The 22,433-nt window shown below is 36.7% G+C and overlaps 1 protein-coding gene across 2 annotated transcripts in view; it reads left to right on the top strand.

Moving 5' to 3' along the window:
• The window catches only part of LOC127652412 (DENN domain-containing protein 4C-like), a 109,426-nt gene that overhangs the window by 11,907 nt on the left and 75,086 nt on the right, over window positions 1-22,433 (top strand). For both annotated transcript variants that reach the window (XM_052138549.1, XM_052138538.1), the window contains exon 2: window positions 21,910-22,220. In XM_052138549.1, the coding sequence (XP_051994509.1) occupies window positions 21,922-22,220 (299 nt within the window). In that variant the 5' untranslated portion in view covers window positions 21,910-21,921. The remainder of the gene's footprint in view (window positions 1-21,909; window positions 22,221-22,433) is intronic.

Here is a 22,433-nt window from a genome sequence, read left to right as displayed (position 1 = left end):
TGACCGGTAGTTTCAGTATATAAATCGCCAGGGTGGACTTAGGTTGAGCTCCCTGCACTCTATGGAGGGCCCTCCATGCATGGCCCCTCAACGGGTTCCCGAGAACCTCCCCAGTGGAGTTTTGAGAACCATCACTGAGGCGCGAGCACCCTCTACGAGGCGCTTATATGCCCAAAAGTGGAAAGTGTTCAGTGACTGGTGTGATACCAAGAGCTTGAACCCCAAATCGTGTGAGATACCAAGTGTACTCGCCTTTTTGCAAGAGCTGCTGGAGGCGGGCCGCACACCCTCGACGTTCAAAGTCTATGTGGCTGCCATAGCGGCGTCGCACAATCCTGATAAAGGACATTTATTAGGGAAAAACGATCTAATCATTCGTTTCCTAAGAGGTGCTAGGAGGATGAACCCTCCTCGCCCCCCTCGGTGCCGATCTGGGACCTGACCACGGTCCTGGACGCACTCAAGAGTGGCCCGTTAGAACCTCTTCGAACCGTGCACCTTAAACAGCAAAACTGCGCTCTTGCTGGCGCTCGCATCAGTCAGAGAGTGGGCGACCTGCACGCGCTGTCATCAAGCGCTGCTTGCCTGGAATTGGGACCTAACGACTGCAGAGTTGTCCTTAGGCCAAAGCATGGGTATATTCCTAAAGTGCTCTCCACACCCTTCAGAGCACAGGTGATATCTCTGGCAGCGCTATCGTCCCCAGCAGACGAAAGCGACGCTAATTTACTCTGCCCCGTCAGGGCGCTCAGAGTATATTTGGAATGTTCTGCCCTGTTCAGACAGACGGAACAATTATTCGTATGCTTTGGTGACCGCACTAAAGGTCTTGCAGTCTCAAAGCAAAGAATATCGCGCTGGATAGTGGATGCTATAGCACTAGCTTATGAAGCCAAGGGCCTTCAATGCCCCTTAGGCGTCAGAGCTCACTCTACGAGGAGCATGGCCTCCTCGTGGGCTTGGTCGAGTGGGATACCCATTTAAGATATTTGTGCAGCGGCGGGCTGGGCCTCGCCTTCGACATTTATCAGGTTTTATAACCTACAGGTCCCCTCATTGCATTCCAACATTCTATCAGCCTGACTGTAGAATGGACTGGAGTATGTATATGCTGAGCATTATCTCCTCCCTTACAAGGTCCGTCTCTGACTGACTTAAAGGATTTTTTATGCATATCAGCACATAGAAAACTCAGTACATAAGATATGTGCTTGTGTTTGTACTATGAGCGCCCCACCATGGACCACCTTGGAAGGGCACTCTATAATATCCCATTATGTAGCGCGCCGTTGGCCGGCTCGTGGAATAATCACTTTGCTTTAAGGCTCAGGCATCTGCCTCTGGCTTTATAGAGCGAAGTCAGCACGCACGGCGTTTTACATGGTGTTCCCATAGCGTAAGCTACTTACGCAATAGGAGAGACCTCTCGATAGGGAACGACTCGGTTACTAACGTAACCTCGGTTCCCTGAGAGGAGGGAACGAGTATTGTGTAAGCTGCCGTGCTTGTGCTTGGTCAGTTCGCTTCAGTCGATTGAACCTAAAGGAACTCGTATGACGGGTGCCCATTATATAGCCTGGCTATGCTAATTTCGGCGGGCTCTGAGCCGCTGAACGCAGGCGCGCGCCCATTGGTCGCGCGTTCAGAGTCGCCCCGTCATTGGTTCGAGCAGTTGCCGCAGCACAGCCAGTGACCGAGCTGCCTCGCTCATTACTGTCTGCTGTGCAGCTGCAATGCGTTTTACATAAAGACTTCAATATTTCTTGAGAAACTGAGTTTTCCCATAGCGTAAGCTACTTACGCAATACTCGTTCCCTCCTCTCAGGGAACCGAGGTTACGTTAGTAACCGAGTCGTTTTGCTAAGAAGCTGCTTCTGAAAAAACATTCGGTACCAACTATTTATATTCCCTCTGCACCTCCAGAAGAAGTAAGTGTAACGTTTTATTAACCTTTATATTAATCTTTGCAAATCGCTTGCACGCTTCACAATGAATGTGGCTAATGTTTACACTCAGGGTATGTTTTCCATAATGTTACGGGCGGGGTGACCAAAGCTCATTATCATTTATACAAGGAAACGGCGTGCTGAAAATAGAGCTGATTTTGAGCAGGTATAATTAGTGTTTTCTTAAAATACTAATGAGAATTTTTAATAAACGTATATTACAAAGTTTTCATTTAGACCCTAAAGATTCATATTAACTTGTACAAAAATGGCATTATATGACCCCTTTAACAAAGTTACTGAATTAATTTACCTGGAAGGTTATGACATCTGTTATGTCCAACTCGAACTGAACCAAAATCTGTTACTGTGTTATGTAATTTTGAATTTAAGGCTCCTGAGAATTCAGTCTGGCAGTGCAGTTACTGATTGGTTGTTCATTTGACAATATGTAGTTAAAAATAAAATAGGCTTACACATTACACTATGCTGTAAAATTAGTTTTGATGTAAAAAAAAAAACACAAAAAAAACAATCAATAAATGAATGAATGCAATATGTTAGCATGTTTTTTTTATTTGTTTAGAATTTCAATTTAAAATATATGACCAGTTATTGCATTTATTATTATTGGACAAATAATCATTAAGAAGCACAAGTGAATTGTTAACGTTATTTAATTTCTGAGCCATTTATACAATGGCTGCAAAACATGAGGAAATTTCCATTCTCTCCAACCCAATGATATAAAACTATCTGGAATAGTTCTGAGAGTATTTGCATTTTTAGCCAAAATGAGACCCTACACCATATCTAGTACTGTTAAAGTACTTATGTTTAATGTGATGTTTTTTTGCTGTACCTCAGCACTTTTCCACTGGTTCTATGTGCTGACTGACACCTCAAACCCTAGGGTGGACAGATCTTTCACTGAACCAGTAATCTGGCTCCACAAGCTGTTAATCAGTAAGAATTGAAATTGAATTTTTCTGCTCTGTCTCTCAAGCAATTCTGGTTAGAAAGTGCTTATTAAAATTCATAGAAATCCTGCATAACTGTGTGGAGCAACACGGGCAATCATAAGTCGAAGGCTCTCTGGTGGTGCCACAGCTTGGCTTGCTCATTTTATGTTGAATATGGGGGGAAATTATTTCCTACATTTCTGCTCATTTAGAAATTCATTATGTGCTGCTTTCTTTCACTCTACTGAGTGTAATTGCTTTGCATTGCAATGCTGTTTTGGACATTCACATGTATCTCCTTTCTGAAGGTATAGCCTTTTTTTTTCTCTTGTAAGAAATAGTTTTCCTATTTTTTTTTTTTTTTTTTTTTCAATGCATTTATAGTATTCTTTAAATAATTTCCCTAATATGTCTTAAGAAAGAAATAGAAAGACAAACTACTCAAACTACTAGATTGTTTATTGCACCAGAAGTAACTTGAAAGAAAACACATTACATACTTGTACATACAGGCTTCTTGGAATACAATGCAGAGCATAAATACAAAAGTATTCCATGTTCCATATTTCAGTATACATTTTTTTTATTTATTTGCATGGCATTCTCAGGCCTAGTAATCTATTATTAATAAAAAATTATATTAATATTGATGCAGTATTGTGAGGCAAAATCTGATAAATATTATTAATATGATAAAATATCATGATGTTTTATAAATGTTTCCCCTCTTATCTAATAATGCTTGCATGCACTAGTTTATTTGTTGGTTGAAAATGTACTGAGCTGCACCTTATCAGCTAATTTGACCCACCTATCTGAGCACATATTCTGAAATTGTTTCACATGTGTATAGTAGAAAGGTGATGTCTGTCAGACAGTGTGGGTCTTTACACTATTACAAATTTTTCTTGTATTAGCAAGAGCGTGTGGGTGGATCCCATAGAAAGGCCTGTTTCTGATGCCTGGAAGTCTGAATCTGATGTCTTGCAAATAGCCATTTACCCAGTCTAGCCACAAAACAAGATTTTGTGTAAAAGGTGTTGCCTTACTGAAATCATCAGTATAGAATGTTTTTCCCTGACATTTTTTTCCCACTGTCATCGTGAATTGACCACAAGGAAGTTAGCTAAGTGATTTTTCCTGGGGGGGGGTTAAAGTTAAAGCTTAAGCTCGATCGCAAATGGGTCTTCAAATGGACAATGCATACCTCCAAAGTTGTGGCAAAATGGCTCAAGGACAACAAAGTCAAGGTATTGGACTGGCCATCACAAAGCCCTGACCTCAATATGATAAAAAATTTGTGGGCTGATCTGAAAAAGCGTGTGTGAACAAGGAGGCCTACAAACCTGACTCGGTTACACCAGTTCTGTCTGGAGGAATGGGCCAAAATTCCAGCAACATATAATGAGAAGCTTGTGGAAGGCTACCCAAACATTTTGACCCAAGTTAAACAATTTAAAGGCAATGCTACCAAATACTAACAAAGTGTATGTAAACATCTGACCCACTGGGAATGTGATGAAAGAAATAAAAGCTGAAATAAATAATTCTCTCTACTATTATTATTTCATGTAATGACAGGAATTGTGAAAAAGTTTAAATGTATTTGGCTAAGGTGTATGAAAACTTCTGACTTCAACTATATATATATATTATACACACACACACATTTTATTGTGTTATTTTTCACATAAGATTTATCTTATCATGATGATCTCATCAATGATGCTACACATTGCAAGCTGCAGACAGCGGGGGTGAGAGACGAGCTATGTTAGAGTGCGCATCACCCGGCAGAGCTTTATATCTCTCCCGGTCGAGAATGACAGTTTTGGAGTTTGTGTTTATTTACATGGCACGCTCCCATATAATATGAACTTGAATTAAGGATGAAATAAAGATATATCGCCAAGCTGTGATCTGTGTTTCTATCAGACATTCGAGCTGCAGACAACGGGGTTGAGAGAGGAGCGTCTCCGTGTTAGAGTGCGCATCACCTGGCAGAACTTTATATCTCTCCCTGTCTCGACTCCCACTCAGATAGTTTCTCTTCCGTGACTGGTTGAAGTGGCTCTGACCGCACCGAGAATGAGTTTAGGAGTTTGTGTTTATTTACATGGCATGCTCCCATATTACATGAACTTTAAAGATATAATAAAGATATATCGCCAAGCTATGATCTGTGTTATTTTTTTCAGTTCAGTGTCGGTCTGCTCGGCATCCATCTTCACCTGATTTCCACACTGCACACCGGACTGGTCATCTTTTTATTAGCGGTGTAGAAAATGGGCAAACAGCTCTCAGAGAGAATGGGCTGTCACATCCACACATGCACTTATTTAATATAATCGCAGCATTTTGCCGTCATATAATCGCACAGGCTGACATCGTGGTTGCGATATGATTAATCGTGCAGTACAAAAATATATTTATATATACTACTAGTGTAATGTAATTTATAATAGTAACAGTAATTATAATAATAATGATAATTATAATTTACTAAACAAAAATGATAGATTTATATTATTTGACTAAATTCTATTTAAAAGTATGTATTTTTAATAGTAATTGTTATAGTAAAATAATAGAATTACCATTACTTTTATTGTTGTTCATTTGATTTCTAAAATATATTCTAAATTATAATTGTATGTTTGTAGTATAAATTTAAATTAGGGCTGTGAATCTTTTTTTTAAAATGTTTAAATAACTTTTCTGTGATTAATCACGAATAGTCATGGTGCATGGCACATTAAAAAAGCATTAACAAATAATCATAAATATATTTACTTTATATTTCTTTTTAAATACTTGCAAGAAATTGGTTATTCATTAATAATTTTAATGATTTAAATACGTTCATGTTAAAATACTCAGATATACTGCAGATAGAGGTAATTAGACACATTTTTACAGGTATAAATCTTTGATAAAAATATATGTTTGCATGCCATATAATCAGTGGACATGTTGTAATTAAAAGTTGGGCAAAATCTGCTATTTTCAAGTGGACTTTTTAAATAATAGGATCAAATGGGCAGATTCAATTCAAGATTATCAAGATATACTTAAGTGTACATTGCCAATGCATTATAAGAAAGTCTGCATACAGATATAACACAAATTGAATGCTTCTAATTTAATGAAGTTTAAAAAAATATATAGTTTTCTCTATGGCAGCTATGGCTGCGGTTTCATTTTTGACACTGGTTCAGATGACAGTGAATGAGCGTTTTCAGGCAATGTGAAGAGAGACCGCAGCTTGCCTGTATCTCTCCCACACCTGGCTCACCTCTTGCGGGTGAAGTCTCCTTTCTCTGTACAGTAAATCCGCTCCCGTGTTTAGTTAGTTGCCTTTTAAAACAGAAAAAAAATAACATTTATCGCAGTGTATAAAAACTGGCCAGCCCTTATTTAAATCCATTAGAATTTTTTTTAGTATCATGATTTTTACTAAATTGCATATATATTTTATCACCAGAGGTTCAATAGATGGTTATAATCTAAGCTCTTCAAAATTCCTCATTGTCTTTATTCCCTTCTCAGACAGCCTTGTACGTGTCAGTCTATGACACATCCTCATTATTGCTGCTAATGGTGAAAGTGCTGCAACATTGTGTGGTGTTGTTTTTTTTTGTGGGTGTGTGTCACTCATTGCAATTCCCCTCAGGCCTGGCCATCCTGAGCCGAGTTTCTTTATTGTGGGGCCTCCCAGAGGCTCATCCAAGTGAATTGAGACAGGCAGTGCATGACACAAGGCTGCCGGTCATCTGTCCACCCCGCCCCCTCTGCCCCAGTGACGTGTCCCTCCAGCACAAAGTGCTCGGTCCTTTGTGCTCGGATGAGATACTGTGGGGGTCACCATGGGGACCTGTAACAGAGTTAAGGGTGTCTGTTTACACAGTGTGTTGTGCATTATAAATAATTCTCTCTAAAGGGACAGTGCACCCAAAATAAAAATCACTCATCACTTACTCATCTTCATGTCGTTCCAAACCATATTTTTATATTCAGTGGAATAAAGAAGACATTTTGTAAAATATCAGAGAGAGAGAGAGATTTTTTTTTTAAACAACAAAAATGTATTGGGACTGGGGCTGTCAAGGTCCAAAAATAACAAAAGGCATGATTAAAGTACAATAAAATTAGTCCATGCGACTTGTTTGCTATATTATAAGTCTTCTGAACTCATACGATACACTGTTAAAAATAAAAAATAAAAACGCGTCACATGTATCAAACACATGCTAAAGATTGTAAAATACCAGTTTTATTTTGGAAGGCAAAATAAACAGTCTCTAAAAATACTGTGTAAACAGATTAAAATCATCTCAAATTTGACTGGCAATGTGTTTGTGTTTGTACTTTTACAGGTTTTAATCTAATCTAAATACAACATTTAATATTTTATTTACTGTACTGATAAACAGTAGAAAGGTTTCTTCAAATTCTCATAAAATATAAGCTTTAAAATTACTGTGAAATATCTGCAACTGAAAACATACTGAAGAAATACAAAATAAATTGATACATCTGCAATTAAAGTGGGGTTGGAAACTTAACTACAAATAAAGTACACACCACTATTGATTCAAACATTTTTTTTTTTATGTATTCATATGTAAATTTACAATATTAACCAATTATTCACAAACGTTCATCTGAGCCCCCCAAGAGTAATTGAAAAACTAAAAATATAATTTCTCTATTTGCTATCTTGTCTATTAGGGTTACTATCATGATGAGATCATGATTTCACCTTTGAAACGGGTGGAGAAAGCAACAAATTGTGCTGTTGAGCTGAGGGGGTTGTGGTCTGTTGTTTTTAGCTTGTATTTTCCAATTCAGTTTTATGTAGTTTTCCACAAAATTCTCCTGAACCCTGGGGCTCCGTATAGTTCTAATATATGTGGACAAACATTACAGCGTATTAATAAATAAAATCAAAACACAACACAAAAATAAAATCAATGAATCTGTACCAGAAGTGATAGTGCAACGTAGCAGATAAAGAACAATCCACCTCAAATTGCCAGTAATCAGCTGGATCATTGGTGCATCTGGGGGGAGGACACACTAAGAGTCACTGAAAAGTCCTTAAGTATATTACTTTACTATTCCTTGAAACAAGTTAAAACAAAGTTTATTTAAATAATTTGTACCAACATTTGCCATTATGAGACAATCTGGCAATGTGAATACAGAGTACTGTCAGCTTTGAGATTGTTAGTTATTAAATGTTTACCAATTTAACCATGCACCTAGCACCCCCGTCAGAAAAATGTGAAATACCAAAAGATGATGTGAATTCACAACAATGGACTTTTAACATATGTATCATAGCGAGGTAAACACAGTTGTGGCTAAAAAAAAAAATAGTGACATCACAGTTGAATGTTTTTATCGATTTTAATAATCGTGATTTCAATATCAAGGGCAATAATCGACAATTATGATTTTTGTCATAATCTTGCAGCCCTTGGTACAATTAAAAACAAAACGCTTCACAACTCGCCTTTGGTGCCCCTCTGTTGACATTTCTATCACAAAATAAAGCTCACACATCCCCATATGCCCAACAACACTTACCACTTTGACCACTGGAGGCAGTGTTTTGGATTTTGGTAAGCACAGATCGACTTTAAAGTCACCCTGCTGTTTCTGATTTCACTCATTGTAAAATCAGTCTGAAAATTAAGATGTCAATTGATGTGAACATGACTGAGCCCTTGTACCCAAAAGCTGTTTCCTAAAAATCCTAAAAACTATTCAGTCATTAATTGTTTTTCGGACATCAACAACTAATCATTTTATCGATTTGTTGGGTCTTTACTATCATGGTACTATCCATGGTATGTCATGGTATGACTTGCATAGGAGCACTTTGAATTAAACACATTAAATAAGCAGTTTACACACTGTGTGAAATGACATGCTTTTAAAAAAACATTTAGTGAATTAATGGGTATAATGTGCAGAATAATAAACTATCAAAAATAGCTGTTAGTTGCAGCCCAAATTGTAACTGAAAATATTTTTTGCTTGTTTTTTGTATTAGTCTTGTCTCTCTATAAGACATGGCATATTGTTCTGTATTCAGAGCCTGGTGACTGCTGCCACGTGGAAAGCTTTTTTTGTGCAGCAAAATGCCTCTGATTAAAGGGATACTCCAGCTGTGGGAAGATGAATGTGTATTTAATAGTGGTCATTTATGTAGTAGAAATGTGAAATTATTTTTGAATTTGAAGCATTCTAGACTGAGAAAAGGCAAAAAATGTATTTTTTACTCATGTGGCTGAAAGACAACAACTCCCAGAATGCACTTGCTTTGCCGCACTTACGAGGCCACTCCCAAACCACGATTATGCCGGGTGTCCAAACTCTGTACATTTACGTCTTAGTAACAAAAAGAAATACAAAACAAATTCTCACTTTACACTAAGCCGTCCATTTGTCCCTGCAGGCTTTGGCTGGCGTTTCCAATTTATCTTTGGGATCCTGAAATAAGTTTCCAGGACCCCCCTGTCCATGTGTGGTACAAAACTTGGGTGCTCAGTTACACATGCTAGCGGTGCAGTTTCATCAGCGGATTCAGCGATCTCATGCAGAAGAAAATGGCATCGCTGAAATTCGCGACAGCAATAGGACTCTCTATCTGTTTGCATAGACGCACAGCGAGAGCACTGACACCATCAGTTCGCCCCAGCTCGAGTCTGGCCGGGCTCTTCCTCCTGACCGCCAAGCAGGTCTTGCTCCCCTGCTGCAGCAGCTGCTCCGGCCGCCTCTTGTTCCTCCATCTCCCGCAACTGTTCGTCGCTGTATTGCGGCTCGTATAGGTAGCCGCGAGCATCCGATTCACACAAAAGATCTTCGAAATCCCCATCTGTCATTACTTCAAAACTTTCTTCCGCCATCGTGATTAGACTATTATACAAAGTTTTACAGAGCAAGAGCCTGTTAGCTTAGCTTAAAGATGGCTGACACTATCTTTACATTCTATGAGTAAGATCCCGCCTCATATGGGCGTGGTGAAAACATGCGGAACTAGCTACTAATACTGGCTGTAGTTTAAAGCCTCTGTCCCAAAAATCCTCCGATGACGCAAAATGATGATTTTTGCGTCATCGGAGGATTTTTTCCAGACTAAAAATAAAATTTTCTCTCATATCATGGGGATATGAGGGGGGGGGAAGCAGGGTAATTCGAAAATACTACTGGTTTTCTACTGATACAAAGCTTAATGCTACATCCTGGAGTATCCATGTAAAATTCTGACTTCAACTAAATGGCTCCTTTTGGCATGATGATTCAGATAGATTGCTAATTATTCAGTTTCAAATGTACTGCATCTATAGTCAACATTTGGCAAGCGATCATTTTGATTAGCATTGCTAGTTGAATTGTAATAAATAATTTCATATCGCTGCGCTGCTCAGTGTGAAGCGCTAGAGGGCATGTCTCTATCTGAAGGCGTTTATGAATATACACACAAATTGTTTGATATACATTGAGTACTTTCTAGATAAACTTGATAATTTAGATATTGATTTCCAGATAACTTTTTAGATAGACTTGGTTTAGATCAAATGAATACCTACTCTGGCTAAGAATTATTTAGCAGTTTTCTTATTTTATTATTTCTGAACATCTGTTTTTTTTTTTTTTCATTTGTATTTTACATTTGCACACTGTTGACAACATACTTTGTGCATTTGTAAATTTTTCTTTCACACCTTTGTTTCCTATAAGAAAAATTTGAGAGAGACTTGGATTTCTCTAACCAGGTTGCCTTGCTTTCTTTTAAAGAATGTACAATTGAATCATGTTTGAGTACATTTAAAAGTTCAGGTTTTGTGAGAATCACCCAGGTGAAAGATGTTAATTACAAATGTTAATTACGTCAGGCAAATAGCATTTAGTTTTGAATAACTCGCAATCTAAAATGAGCCTAATTTACATAGAAAAGAGGAGTGTTTGCACAGAAATGAATGACATGGACTTAATCTATAGTATAGCACAGTGCTATTTCACTGCATTTTTAGTGCCTTTTTGAACTGTATTTCAGGTGGTTAATTAAGACGTATGTTTAAATAAGTGGTGCAACTGTTTAGTGATGCCTCCCCACAGTGTCTAGACATCAGGGAGGAAGAGGAACAAAACAAAATACAGCATTTCTTTCCTACTGCGTCGACAGATTGCAGCTGTTGCTATGGTAACAGCAAAGAGCCAAACTATTGTATCAAACTGAATAGTGATAAGGATGTTGGGAGCTTCAGGTTTCAGTTCTCATCAAATGTTTGACTCATAAGATTAGGGCTGGGAGTACAATTCTAAAATGAACGGATTGTTCAATTCTGAAGAGTTTTGTATCCAAAGTCGAATCCACTCATGGCTGTGACGTGATCTGTTGTCATTCATACTATCAATCATCAAAGCAGTGTGAAGTATGTTTTCTATTGCACTGTTTGTAATATAATATTTTAACACTTTGCCTCCCGTTTTTTTTCTCAAGAATCAAGAAAATTAGTCTTTGATTGACTCTGGAATAGAACAGCCCTAATAAAACTGCTTGACACAAATCGGGTGCATTAAATTTTTTACTTTTTGAATCAGAAAATAGTGAGGCAAATTATAAATAACAATATGATGGTTTTAGTGAGATGGATGGTCCTGAATGCTTAAATGAGGTTCATATAAAATAGAGTAATAAAGTAAATAATTTTTGACTGGCTTGGTTTTTAAGCTACTTCAGGCAAACTAATTGCCAGCCTGCAACAATTATGAAAATAGATGGGATTTGGTGTTTGAAAGGCTGTTCATCGGTAATACTTATAATGTGCAATATGTATTTACATCTTAGAATTTTACAGTTTGAGATTCTAAGAAGATTTTTTTTAGGGTGGATCTGCTTTCTATAAGGCTCAGGGCCCTCAATTCAATCAACAGTATTTATTTCACCTGTTTTATCCTCTGTCAGGCAAAAGTCTGATTGCTTAGAAAAGAAAATTGTGTAATCATACATATATTAAAGCTGGGTGTGAATGGCCCTTTAAACTTGCATGTTAAATGTCAGCTACAGAATCATATGAACAAGCAAAAAGTTAGCCAGTATTTATATCCTTTCCTGCTCTGTGTGCATTGCCACTCTTCCCAGCATTAATATGAGTATACGTGAGGCACTGCGTAGTAGACCTGCAGACTTGGATATGTTAATGACAGTAGACCGTAACGGAGACATGCACAAAGCAGCAATAAAATACACAGCAGAATACGAGAATTTTTTCATGTGGCTGATCTGACTCCCGACAGTTCAGCTAAGCCAGGTTTGTGACAGGACAATTTAATGTGGTTTGAGACGGAGCACTTTTTAGACTATAACTTTTTTTTCCCTTCTAAAATGAGCTTGAATAATCAACATGTTATGAGCCTTTCATAATAAATATGATTTTTGTTTTTATTTTATGAAAATTAATAAGAGATTTCATCATCTCTGAAATGGACCACAAGAAAAGACTCATGATTAGAAGATTTCCGTTATTTGATAGTCAGCCCATTCTTAGCAACTAGTATTTTTAAGCTGCACTGTTGTGATGTTTGTTTGTTGGTTCTCACTTTGAGAGGAAACAATCTATTATATATATATATATATAAGTTATTATTGTTCTGACTTTTGCTAGGAAGGAAATGTCGTGTGGAAATTTAATTGACATTAAGTAAATTTATGAGCAAAACTTTCCACCATCAGGGGACAAGGGGGCTAAAGGCCCCACAGGGTAAAAAGCTTATTTTATTTTCTCCTAAAACACTACATAGCAACACAAACTACCATGGAACTTTCCTTAACACCATGGATCCATGAGATTATTGCGTGTGGTCTTTTGAAGCGCGAGAGTGATCTGGTCTGACACTGCGCCAGAGAAAATTCTTATTTACAGAGGTTAAATGATAGTGCCATATTAATCTACTATATATTTCTGAATATTATCTGTAATAATGCTATGGGGCAATATAATCCTAGTGTTAAATGTCATGTCTGATTTTAGTAAATTATTTTTATTTAACTTGATATGCATGCACTTCCATTTAAATATATATTTTTCGAAAATAATATTTAGATGTTGTCAGAGACAATAATATTTTAGAATTTTTTCAAAGATTTAATTTAAAATATTTAAAATTTTTGTAATGAGTGATGGTGTGTAAGCAGCATATGTACCTAACATAATTCCTTATTTTCAGTAAGCAGAATTATTAGCTAATATTCCCATTTGGTGTCACCAATGCCCTGTTCTGTCCCAGTTCATCACTGATGGATCATTGAGCACTTTAAGAACAGTACTTATAGCTACATTTTTAAGGAAACAAACTGTTTTGCATATGTCTATAAAGTAATAATAATAAAATAAAATTGTATCTTTTCTTGATTCAGGCTTAGTTTAAATAATCATGAAATTAACCGAATCTTGAGTTCAGCATCGTGAACTGAACCGAATCGTGAGAATTTGAACCATTACAACCCATCAGTACATAATCATAATCAGTACATAGATTCTGAATATTTCATGCTAAATTTTATTTTAATTTTGCAGTGATTGGATGATGCTGGCCATTACTTTGAACCAGTTCTGATAATGTCTGTAACAACCAATCTCAAAAACATGACTGTTTTTAAAACATAACCAACACTCTTGGAGAAACAAACAATTTGATTAATTTTTTTTTACTTTATATAGCTTGGTATTATTTAAAATGTCACAACTTAGTCCTGCTGTCCACATATGTGGATATTTTTAGGAAAACGATTTGCTCTTGAGAAAAAAAAAATATTTTGCATGTTTCTTAGGGGCTACTAATTAAAAATCAAAAAGGAGAATAGAAAATGCACACAATGCTCGGGTGTCAGGAGGTTTAGGCAAACATCACTTTCCACTGCTCATTCTTAGGGTAAGGAATTTTTCAAAAACCCTAATTAAATATTAAACTTTGGTGTGTATTTCTGGCATGTAACTTGCTTGTGCTACAGACTGATTGATGCCTAAAATCATGTGCCTTGTTGAGGTGTGGTGTGCAATTACTTTTAATTATCAGACTTACAATTTTCTGCTGACAGATGATAAAACATACAAAAATAGGTTTACATTGAAGGGACCCGAGTCATCATTAGGGACATTAAAGTCATATTTGGGGGTTGGATCTTTTGACTTGGGCGACTAAGCAACCACTCAGGACACCCTAGCGACTCCATAACAACATGCAACTCTGCTAACAATGATTCCGTACTTCTTAGCAACTACACTGCAGTGCCCGGCAACCACCCAGAACTCCCTAGCATCATGTGGCGGATGAGATTTGCACATGCAAGCACCAATTGCAATTTCTTCAGAATTTTTTTTTATCTATTTTTTACATTCTCTGTCTAGACATATAACCATTTTCCATCTTTAGACTGGAAAATGGGAAACTTGCTGCATCAGAATAATTTCTAACGTCTTCAGCCGGTCACACAATAAAAATGACCAGAATGAGTTGAATATTAAGGCAACTTTCTAAGATGTTTTTTTTAGTGTGGCTAATTAGGTATTAGAGCAAAACCAAAGTAAAAGAGAAGGCTAAATAAGTGCCTGGCTTTACAGTTCAGTGACCAACAAACTGTAGTCATGGCCACAGTGCTGTAAATCTTAGTTTACTGAATAGAGACTACAGAGGCTACAATCTTGCAAGTACTGCAACTTAGAGCTTATACAATTGGATTTGTATATTGAATCAAAGTGATAAAGCTAAGAGATAAAGTCCACCTCCTGTATTGTTACTAATTTTTATTGCTTTCTCTTGTTTGTGAGAACTCATTGAAACATTTCCTGTCTCAACAATATGGGCTTTTGGAACTGTACCACTACGTAAAGTCAATGTCAAGCAGATAAACTGATATGGCTCTTTGCACTCCATCCAGTTCTTTTGCTAGATGCCATGCAGGAATTGATGATTCAGAGATCTCTCCGCAGTGAATTTTAACTTAATTTCAAAAACAAAGTCACTACCATGCTGTTTGCATTGGCATTTTTCATACGCTAACTCTGAATGCTTGGTGACTGCGCCTTTATGTTTGCCACAAAGTTGCTTAGGAAAAAATGAAGGCTGGATTGCATCCGATTCACATACTTATTGCTGGGCAATATGGCCAAAAATATTATCACAATATTATTTTTCATATTGTTCGATAAATATATTTATCACAATATATATTTCATACCATTAATGGGGGAGGAAATGCATTCTACATGTTTCCTCATGAATAGACGTAAACATAACTTGTTTGTTTACAAGTAAGCTGCCTTTAAAGTATACTCAGTTTAGGATTTAATCCTACATAAGGGGTGTGTGTGTGTGTGTGTGTGTGTGTGTGTGTGTGTGTGTGTGTGTGTGTGTGTGTGTGTGTGTGTGTGTGTGTGTGTGTGTGTGTGTGTGTGAGTGAGTGACCTCTTTTCGATGAAATTCGGACAATATTATCTTCGACTGATGTTTGACTCAACTGAAAGATTTTCTTGTAACAATCCACTCTCCAGCTCAGTAGGTGACGGAAATGCACCATATGCTGGATTGCCAACCGCCTATAAACATCCCAAGAAGAAGAAACACTTTCTTGCCGTGACAGTACTATGCATCATGAAAATACGTATAACTAAATAGTATATAAATAAGAGTTGCTATTGTGTTCAGTCGATAGCTGTATTGCATTGTCAGTGCTGTCTTGTTCGGTACACAATGATATCATATTAGCAGGATAGCTAGCTTGCAGCTACCGAGCCTCATTACCGGTTTCCATGTCAGCAGGTCTATGTAGCTTCTAGCCTGCTAATTCTTCCTTACAGGCTGATTTCACGACATGGAATCAGTTTGCTAGTTGTGTGTATAACTTTGCTGAACTGCTCACATTTTTAGTGAGACATACCTGATCCGATTGTCTAGATGTAGAACATAGGCTAAATATCGAAAATTACTGAAACCTTTATCATCGATATCAAAAATGTATATTCTATCATACTTTTTCATTGCTTTTTTGATACCATGGACTCCTTTTATTGCATACTGTTTGTATTTGCCTGTGTTTTTATCCAGCTAAATTCTCTCATCCTAGCCTAATTTGCAGAGCCATGTGTAGGTTGATTGCCCTGAAAAGTGTCAGCCTAAATTTTTAATGGACAATCACTTTGTGGAGCTGCCAACACAGGAGCAGCAGACATCAACAGTTTCATATTCTCAAATTGACATTGCGAAGACCACTCAAACTTAATAGAACTCAAATGAATAACAAATGAGCTAAAGGACAAGCAACAGATGAAAAATTAGGGCAACATTGGCTTAAGCTTCTGCCACGGCACACTTTTATCTTACATAGGTTAACCATCATCAATATTTTCCTTTTCAAGAACTTGTCCATGTTTTCTTTCCAACTTAGTAGCGTGTTAACTTGTAACGTTTGAAATTCAGCTATGCAAAAAACAGACATAAAAATTCCATCATAATCTATTACCCATCATTTTAATTTTCATATTTTAATGATAATAAGACATTTAATAGCTTTCATTTTTGTTCACATTTTCATTTTTATTTCATTTTTTTATAACTATAACCTGGGGGAGTAGATTCATTTAAACTAATATATTCATCCGGTTTAAGCCAGGTTTCAGTCAAACAGAGCACATCCAATCTATGATCTGTTATCATTTCATTAACAATTAGTGCTTTGGTAGAAAGAGATCTAATGTTTAGTAGCCCTATTTTTATGATGTGTATCTTTAATTTGTTTGTTTTGTTCAAGTTTGACCTTCATTAAATTTTTTCTAAATGATTTAGTGCGGGTATTGTGTTTGGTAGTTCGGGGAACAGACACAGTCTCTATGAGATATCTAGGAGATACTGTCTCTATGTGTTGTAGTTTATGTGACCTGTGTGACATCTCAAGGCAGCTAGCAGACATTAGGATTAACCAGTTTGTCTGCTTTCTGACCTGGGCCCCAGTTAGTCAAATACTATCATTATAAAGACAATGAGCCAAATTACTAGAGAGGAGAGCGGCACCTTCCTGGAGGGACTGATTATGGTTTCAAAACGGCGTATTTCTTTGAAAGGTGAGGAGTTTTGATCCATGAAATTATAATTATTTTTTTCATGCATTTATTTATTTTGTGGAATTTGATGATTTTCCATGGCACAGTGGTTGGGAAACACTGGATTAACCAATGTCGAAAATTTGGCTATGTGTTTGTTCAACCAGTGGAGGACATAAACTTTAAAATGCAATGTAGGTGCGGTCACCAAGCATTCAGAGTTAGCCTATGAAAAATGCCACTGCAGAAACCATAGTAGACTTACTGAGATGCACAAATTCTACTGTTGTATATTGTTTAGACCATGCAGCACAAATCTGTTTAAACTTTCCAACATTCTTTGTCACTTTAGCCATGCTTTTTGAACAACCTACCCACCTTACCATCTTTGAGCTGTCTACTATGACATGTACAGCAGCTGTCATACAGAAGATTAAATGGTATAACAGTACCAAATCTAGACTTTTAGTGTGCAGTAACAGTGCTCCAGGATTAGGAGATATCACATCTTAAAATTGCGCCTTGAACAGACAAGTGTAAAATCTTATCACTTAATTGCTGCTTAGCAATATGTCTGCATAATATTTGAAGTGTATCTCAAGTATATAAGAAGTCTGTTTTTAAAGCTTCAGGTTGTTCCATCATGAACTTGGCCAAGATCCTGAGGTCCCCATGTCAGACAGAATGAAATATGGGGGAAATACTCTCTACACTCTCTCTCACTCACTCTCTCACTCATTGTCTTTCAGAGATTGATATATATATAAAGAACAATTCTATTTTCTTGACCCAGCTGATTGGAATCTGTTTAAAGATTAATGTAGGACAGAAACCATTGTGGCAGAGCTTAATGATTTTTACTTCATTCTTCTTACGGACAATGAATCAGCACTTACGTGAGTACACTGTATGCGTACAAGAACATTTCATATTAAATTGATCAGAACTCCTCAAAAGTTGGTTACACGCACCATCTAAAGAAGGTACTGTAGCTCCAGAAAGTATATAAAGCAACACTTTAAATTAATAAATTTAATTTCATAAGATTATAAAATATAACAAATGATGCTAGACATTTTCTCAGAACTAGGTAAGCTTTTCTTGGTCATTTTTGCAATGACTTTAACCCATTTTTAGAGGATATATGAAGTCAGTTGTCCTCAAGTTCACTCAAGCATCCAAGCAGAGTAACCACATGTGTAGTTTTCACATGAAATATGTTCCAGTAAGTTTAAATACCACGTTGAATACTATGTTTTGTCTTCATTTTGAACAGTATATTTAATATTAAACTTAAGCAAATTTTGTGAAATGTATAATTTGAAAGGTGTGGTCATGCTATTATTATTATTTATTTTTTATAAAAGCACCATGGATTGATAATTAGTCATTTAATGCAATAACATTCATTCAGTTTGTCCAAATTCTTTATGGGGGCCCCTGTATAGAGAACTACAGGCGCTCTATAGGAAAAAAAACAAAAAAAAAACATAAAGCTTACAGTAAGATCCTCCAAAGGACTTGTAGGGATATTGGTAGCTCTAGAGGCTAGCAGACCTATTCCTGAGGCTGGATCAGTGAGCAGATTACTGGAAACTTTCACTTTCTGCCTCTCTCCCTGAAATCCTTTGAAAGCAGGAGGAATGTTTGCTTTTGTAGCCTCTGTTTCTTCCCTGCCAGCTATTTGCTCATGATCTCCTACCCTTGTTTTGAGAGGTATTACGTCCTTGGTTTTTATACTCAAACTCTTTCCATCGCCTTGCATAAAATTTCAAAGAGGCAATCCATGAAGGATTGCCTTGACTTAGGCTTACATGCTTTTTTGAATAATGAATGTCCTCTTCACAAGGACTTTTGAACTTTTGACTGCATTGGATTTCCAAGCTTCTGTTCTATACCTTTGCTACTTTTGTCTCTATCTTCTTTGGAGGCTATAATAAAGATACATTTAGAACATGTTTTTCAAAGACTGTGAAAGGTTAAATAAATTAAGGTTTAACCCCAAAATGAATATTTTCTCATAGTTTACTCACCCTCATGCCATCACAGATGTGTATGACTTTCTTTTTTCTGCTGAACAAAAACAAAGATTTTTGAAGAATGTCTAACTCTTTAGGTCCACACAATGCAAGTGAATGGTGGCCAGATCTTTGAAGCTCCAAGATAGATAGTCATACACATCTGGGATAGCATGAGGGTAAATGATGAGAGAATTTTCATTTTTGGGTGAACCATTCATTTAACTCATTAACATAGTAACCTTATTGATTATCTATGCAAAATAAAGGAGAAGTGGGTGTTGAAATAATAATAATAAAAAAAATCTGTAATCTGAACCTTTGAATTTAATTTTTTCCCTTCAAAGTCAACGTGAAAGAATTTTCACAACCCATTCAAGGCAAACGAGATATTCAACTAGAAAATAAATAATTCATCCATTGGGGATTGTTGAGGTTGTGACAAGTGGGCATTCCATAACTCTATGGAGCCATACCTGTATGTGAATTTGCTAAAACAATACCTAAAAAGCTGTTTGACTGGTGGTAAACATTATCTAATAGTTTTTGTGGCCTTTGTGACGTCAATCGAAAAGGAAAGTCATTTCACAAGCTGAGAACATTTTTACATTTTGATGTAACATGATGAAGACTGTACTGCAAATCTTGCACAATGAAATCATGAACATGCATTAGTAAAGTACATAGACATAAATAGGGCCAATTTTGATTTCATGTTGACTACAAACTACCCAAAGTAACAGTGATGTTGGTTTGAAACCCTGTCTTTTGTAGTTTTCTTCTACTAATTAAAGGTGCATGGCTTTATTTGGGCCTGTTTGATAATTACAGAATCAGCATTGTGTTTCTTTTATGATGCCAAGATATAATTACACAGAAACACAATAATTAACATGTACTCCTGTTGAATCTACAGGGTTGTTTAAAAAAAATATCATATAAAGTATGTGCTAATTTATTTATATTTGTGGTGGCACTTTACTTTATTCCTTATAGTGCTGCTGCTCTCTTAGGCTTCAGTCTCTGTCTGCCTTATATCATGAGCTAGAAAATTAAATGATGGTTCGAGACAGAAGTCCCTTTCTGCAGTTTTCAATGCCATTGGTGTCAATATTACAGAACTGAACAGTTTGTTCCAAAAGTATCTGTTCCTGAATTTGCAGCTGTCAGTAGCATCCCACTGATTTTAGTCATTCATTGCATGATCAGATCATTGTGATCCCTGCCTTCTATAATCAGCAACAGTACTGGATATATGCTATGGGCATCTGCTTTGCTTAGAAATTGTGTATTCTCAGCTTCCTTTCTTGATAATTGTCAGATCTCTTTAGTAATAGTGTGCTTACAGTATAAATGTACTGGTAATTTTGAACAAAGTCTTTATTGTTGCCCTTTGCTTTCAGTTGCTAAATAACTACTATTATAAAAACTATTATTAAAATTAATAAATAAAAACGATCATAAAACAGATAAATGTTTCCAGTCCTGGATGTTTATTTGTCAATAACTATTTTAGACCCAAAATATACTTTGGTTAGAAGCAAATGCGAGGCTCCTGCATGCAGGATGTGTGACGCCAATATTTTCATGAACTGAGTGCTCAAGCACTGAACTGCCTTGTGCAGTATGCCTGTGCACCTGGAATTATTTCCAGTAATTAGTGGGTACACAAGTTGACAACACTCACATTTGAGCCGTTGCTTTCATAAAGTGCTTTAAAAATGTATATTTACTGCTAAACAAGAAGAAGAAGAAGGTAAAAAAGGAGTAGTGGTGGCATTGTGGGCTAAACACAGAACTGGTAATCAGAAGGTTGCCAGTTCGAACACCATAGCCACCACCATTGTGTCCTTGAGCAAGGCACTTAACTCCAGGTTGCTCTGGGGGTGGTTGTCCCTGTAATAAGTGCACTGTAAGTCACTTTGGATGAAGGCTTCTGCCAAATTCATAAAAAATGAATAAATTAAAATGAAAAGAAAACAGTGGATGTGTATGTCAAAAATGCATGTGTGAGAAGGTCAGCACATACTTGCATTTGTATAATTCCTTTCATAGCAGTCATAGCACGCATGCACCAACCGCCTGTGTATGCACACACAGTCAAATTAAGTATACTTTGAAAGGCTGTGCGTTCCACTGTACACAGGTGCTAAACAAAGTATATTTTGGGCTTTAGGGTCATTTGCCTAATAAAATGAAAGTTTTATGAAGATGTGTGTCCTTAATATTAGTCACAGCTGAAGGGGATACAGGCATTTATCAATACCCTTTAGCCATGACTATATTCACAATATAGCACAACTTCTGGTACATTATTGCGTACATTTTGTAAAGGAAATACAAGACTATAAAATGTACTATGGACCCATTGGCTCTCTTCAATTTTTAGTTGTCAAATTAAAGAATTGGTCCATATGACCATCTGATTAAATCTGACATCTAATTCTTGATTTGTTTGTATTTTCATTACATAGAAGAGTAAGAGATAGTTGTTGTAAAATCGTTTGTTTTGCTCAACACAATAGAAAAAGTGAAAAAGCCGTGCAAAAAACACTGACACGCTCTAATTCAATTTATGCCGTCTCACAAGATAGGATGAAACCGTTGATGAACGCACACCATCCTGACAGTTGCAAATGGTTACTAAATTAAAAAATTGTTTTTATTTTAGGTGCAGAAGTCTTTATTGTCTCAAGATAAGTCTATATTGTTGCCCTTTACTTTCAGCTACCACATAACTACATATATTGCATATGTTGACTGAATAAATTAATATTATATGCAGTGTGTTTGTTATGCATCAGCATAAATGTTTCGATTAAAATAGTTGCTATAAATAATTAAAATGAACCGTTTTTTTCTCTCCAAACAGGCCCTTCCAGCCATGATTGAGGATAAGGGTCATCGTGTGACAGACTACTTCGTAGTGGCTGGCCTGACAGACAAGTCCACCCCACTTGAACAGGATCTGTCTGAAGCCAAATCCAGCGGACCCAAAGCTCCCATCACAGACTTGGCCGTCATCAACAAGTCGGCTGCAGAAACAGTCCCTGAAGGTTTCACCTGCATCGAGAGCACCTATAGCAGCCAGCCAGCCAATCTCAACCATGGAAGTCTCAAGAGCCCAGAACTCTTCCTGTGTTATAAGAGGGGCCGCGAGAAGTCTCCACTGATTGACATTGGGTGAGAGTGTAGACTGAATGGCTGTCTATGGCTCCGTGTAGCTCTACCATTCTGAATAGATATTTAACTTGCATGTCTTTTATGATTATTATGCATGTTGTTTTTATGAGCCCATATTAATTGAGAGACTTCATGGAACATTTATACTTATAAATTCTAAATAGTTACACTGCAGGGCTATTTAAGTGAAATGCAAAAAGTTAATGAACCGTG

Source organism: Xyrauchen texanus, chromosome 2 (assembly GCF_025860055.1).
Source record: "Xyrauchen texanus isolate HMW12.3.18 chromosome 2, RBS_HiC_50CHRs, whole genome shotgun sequence".
Taxonomy (NCBI): Eukaryota; Metazoa; Chordata; class Actinopteri; order Cypriniformes; family Catostomidae; genus Xyrauchen; species Xyrauchen texanus.
Note: the sequence above shows the minus strand (reverse complement) of the source record. Positions and strands in the feature narration are given on the sequence as shown.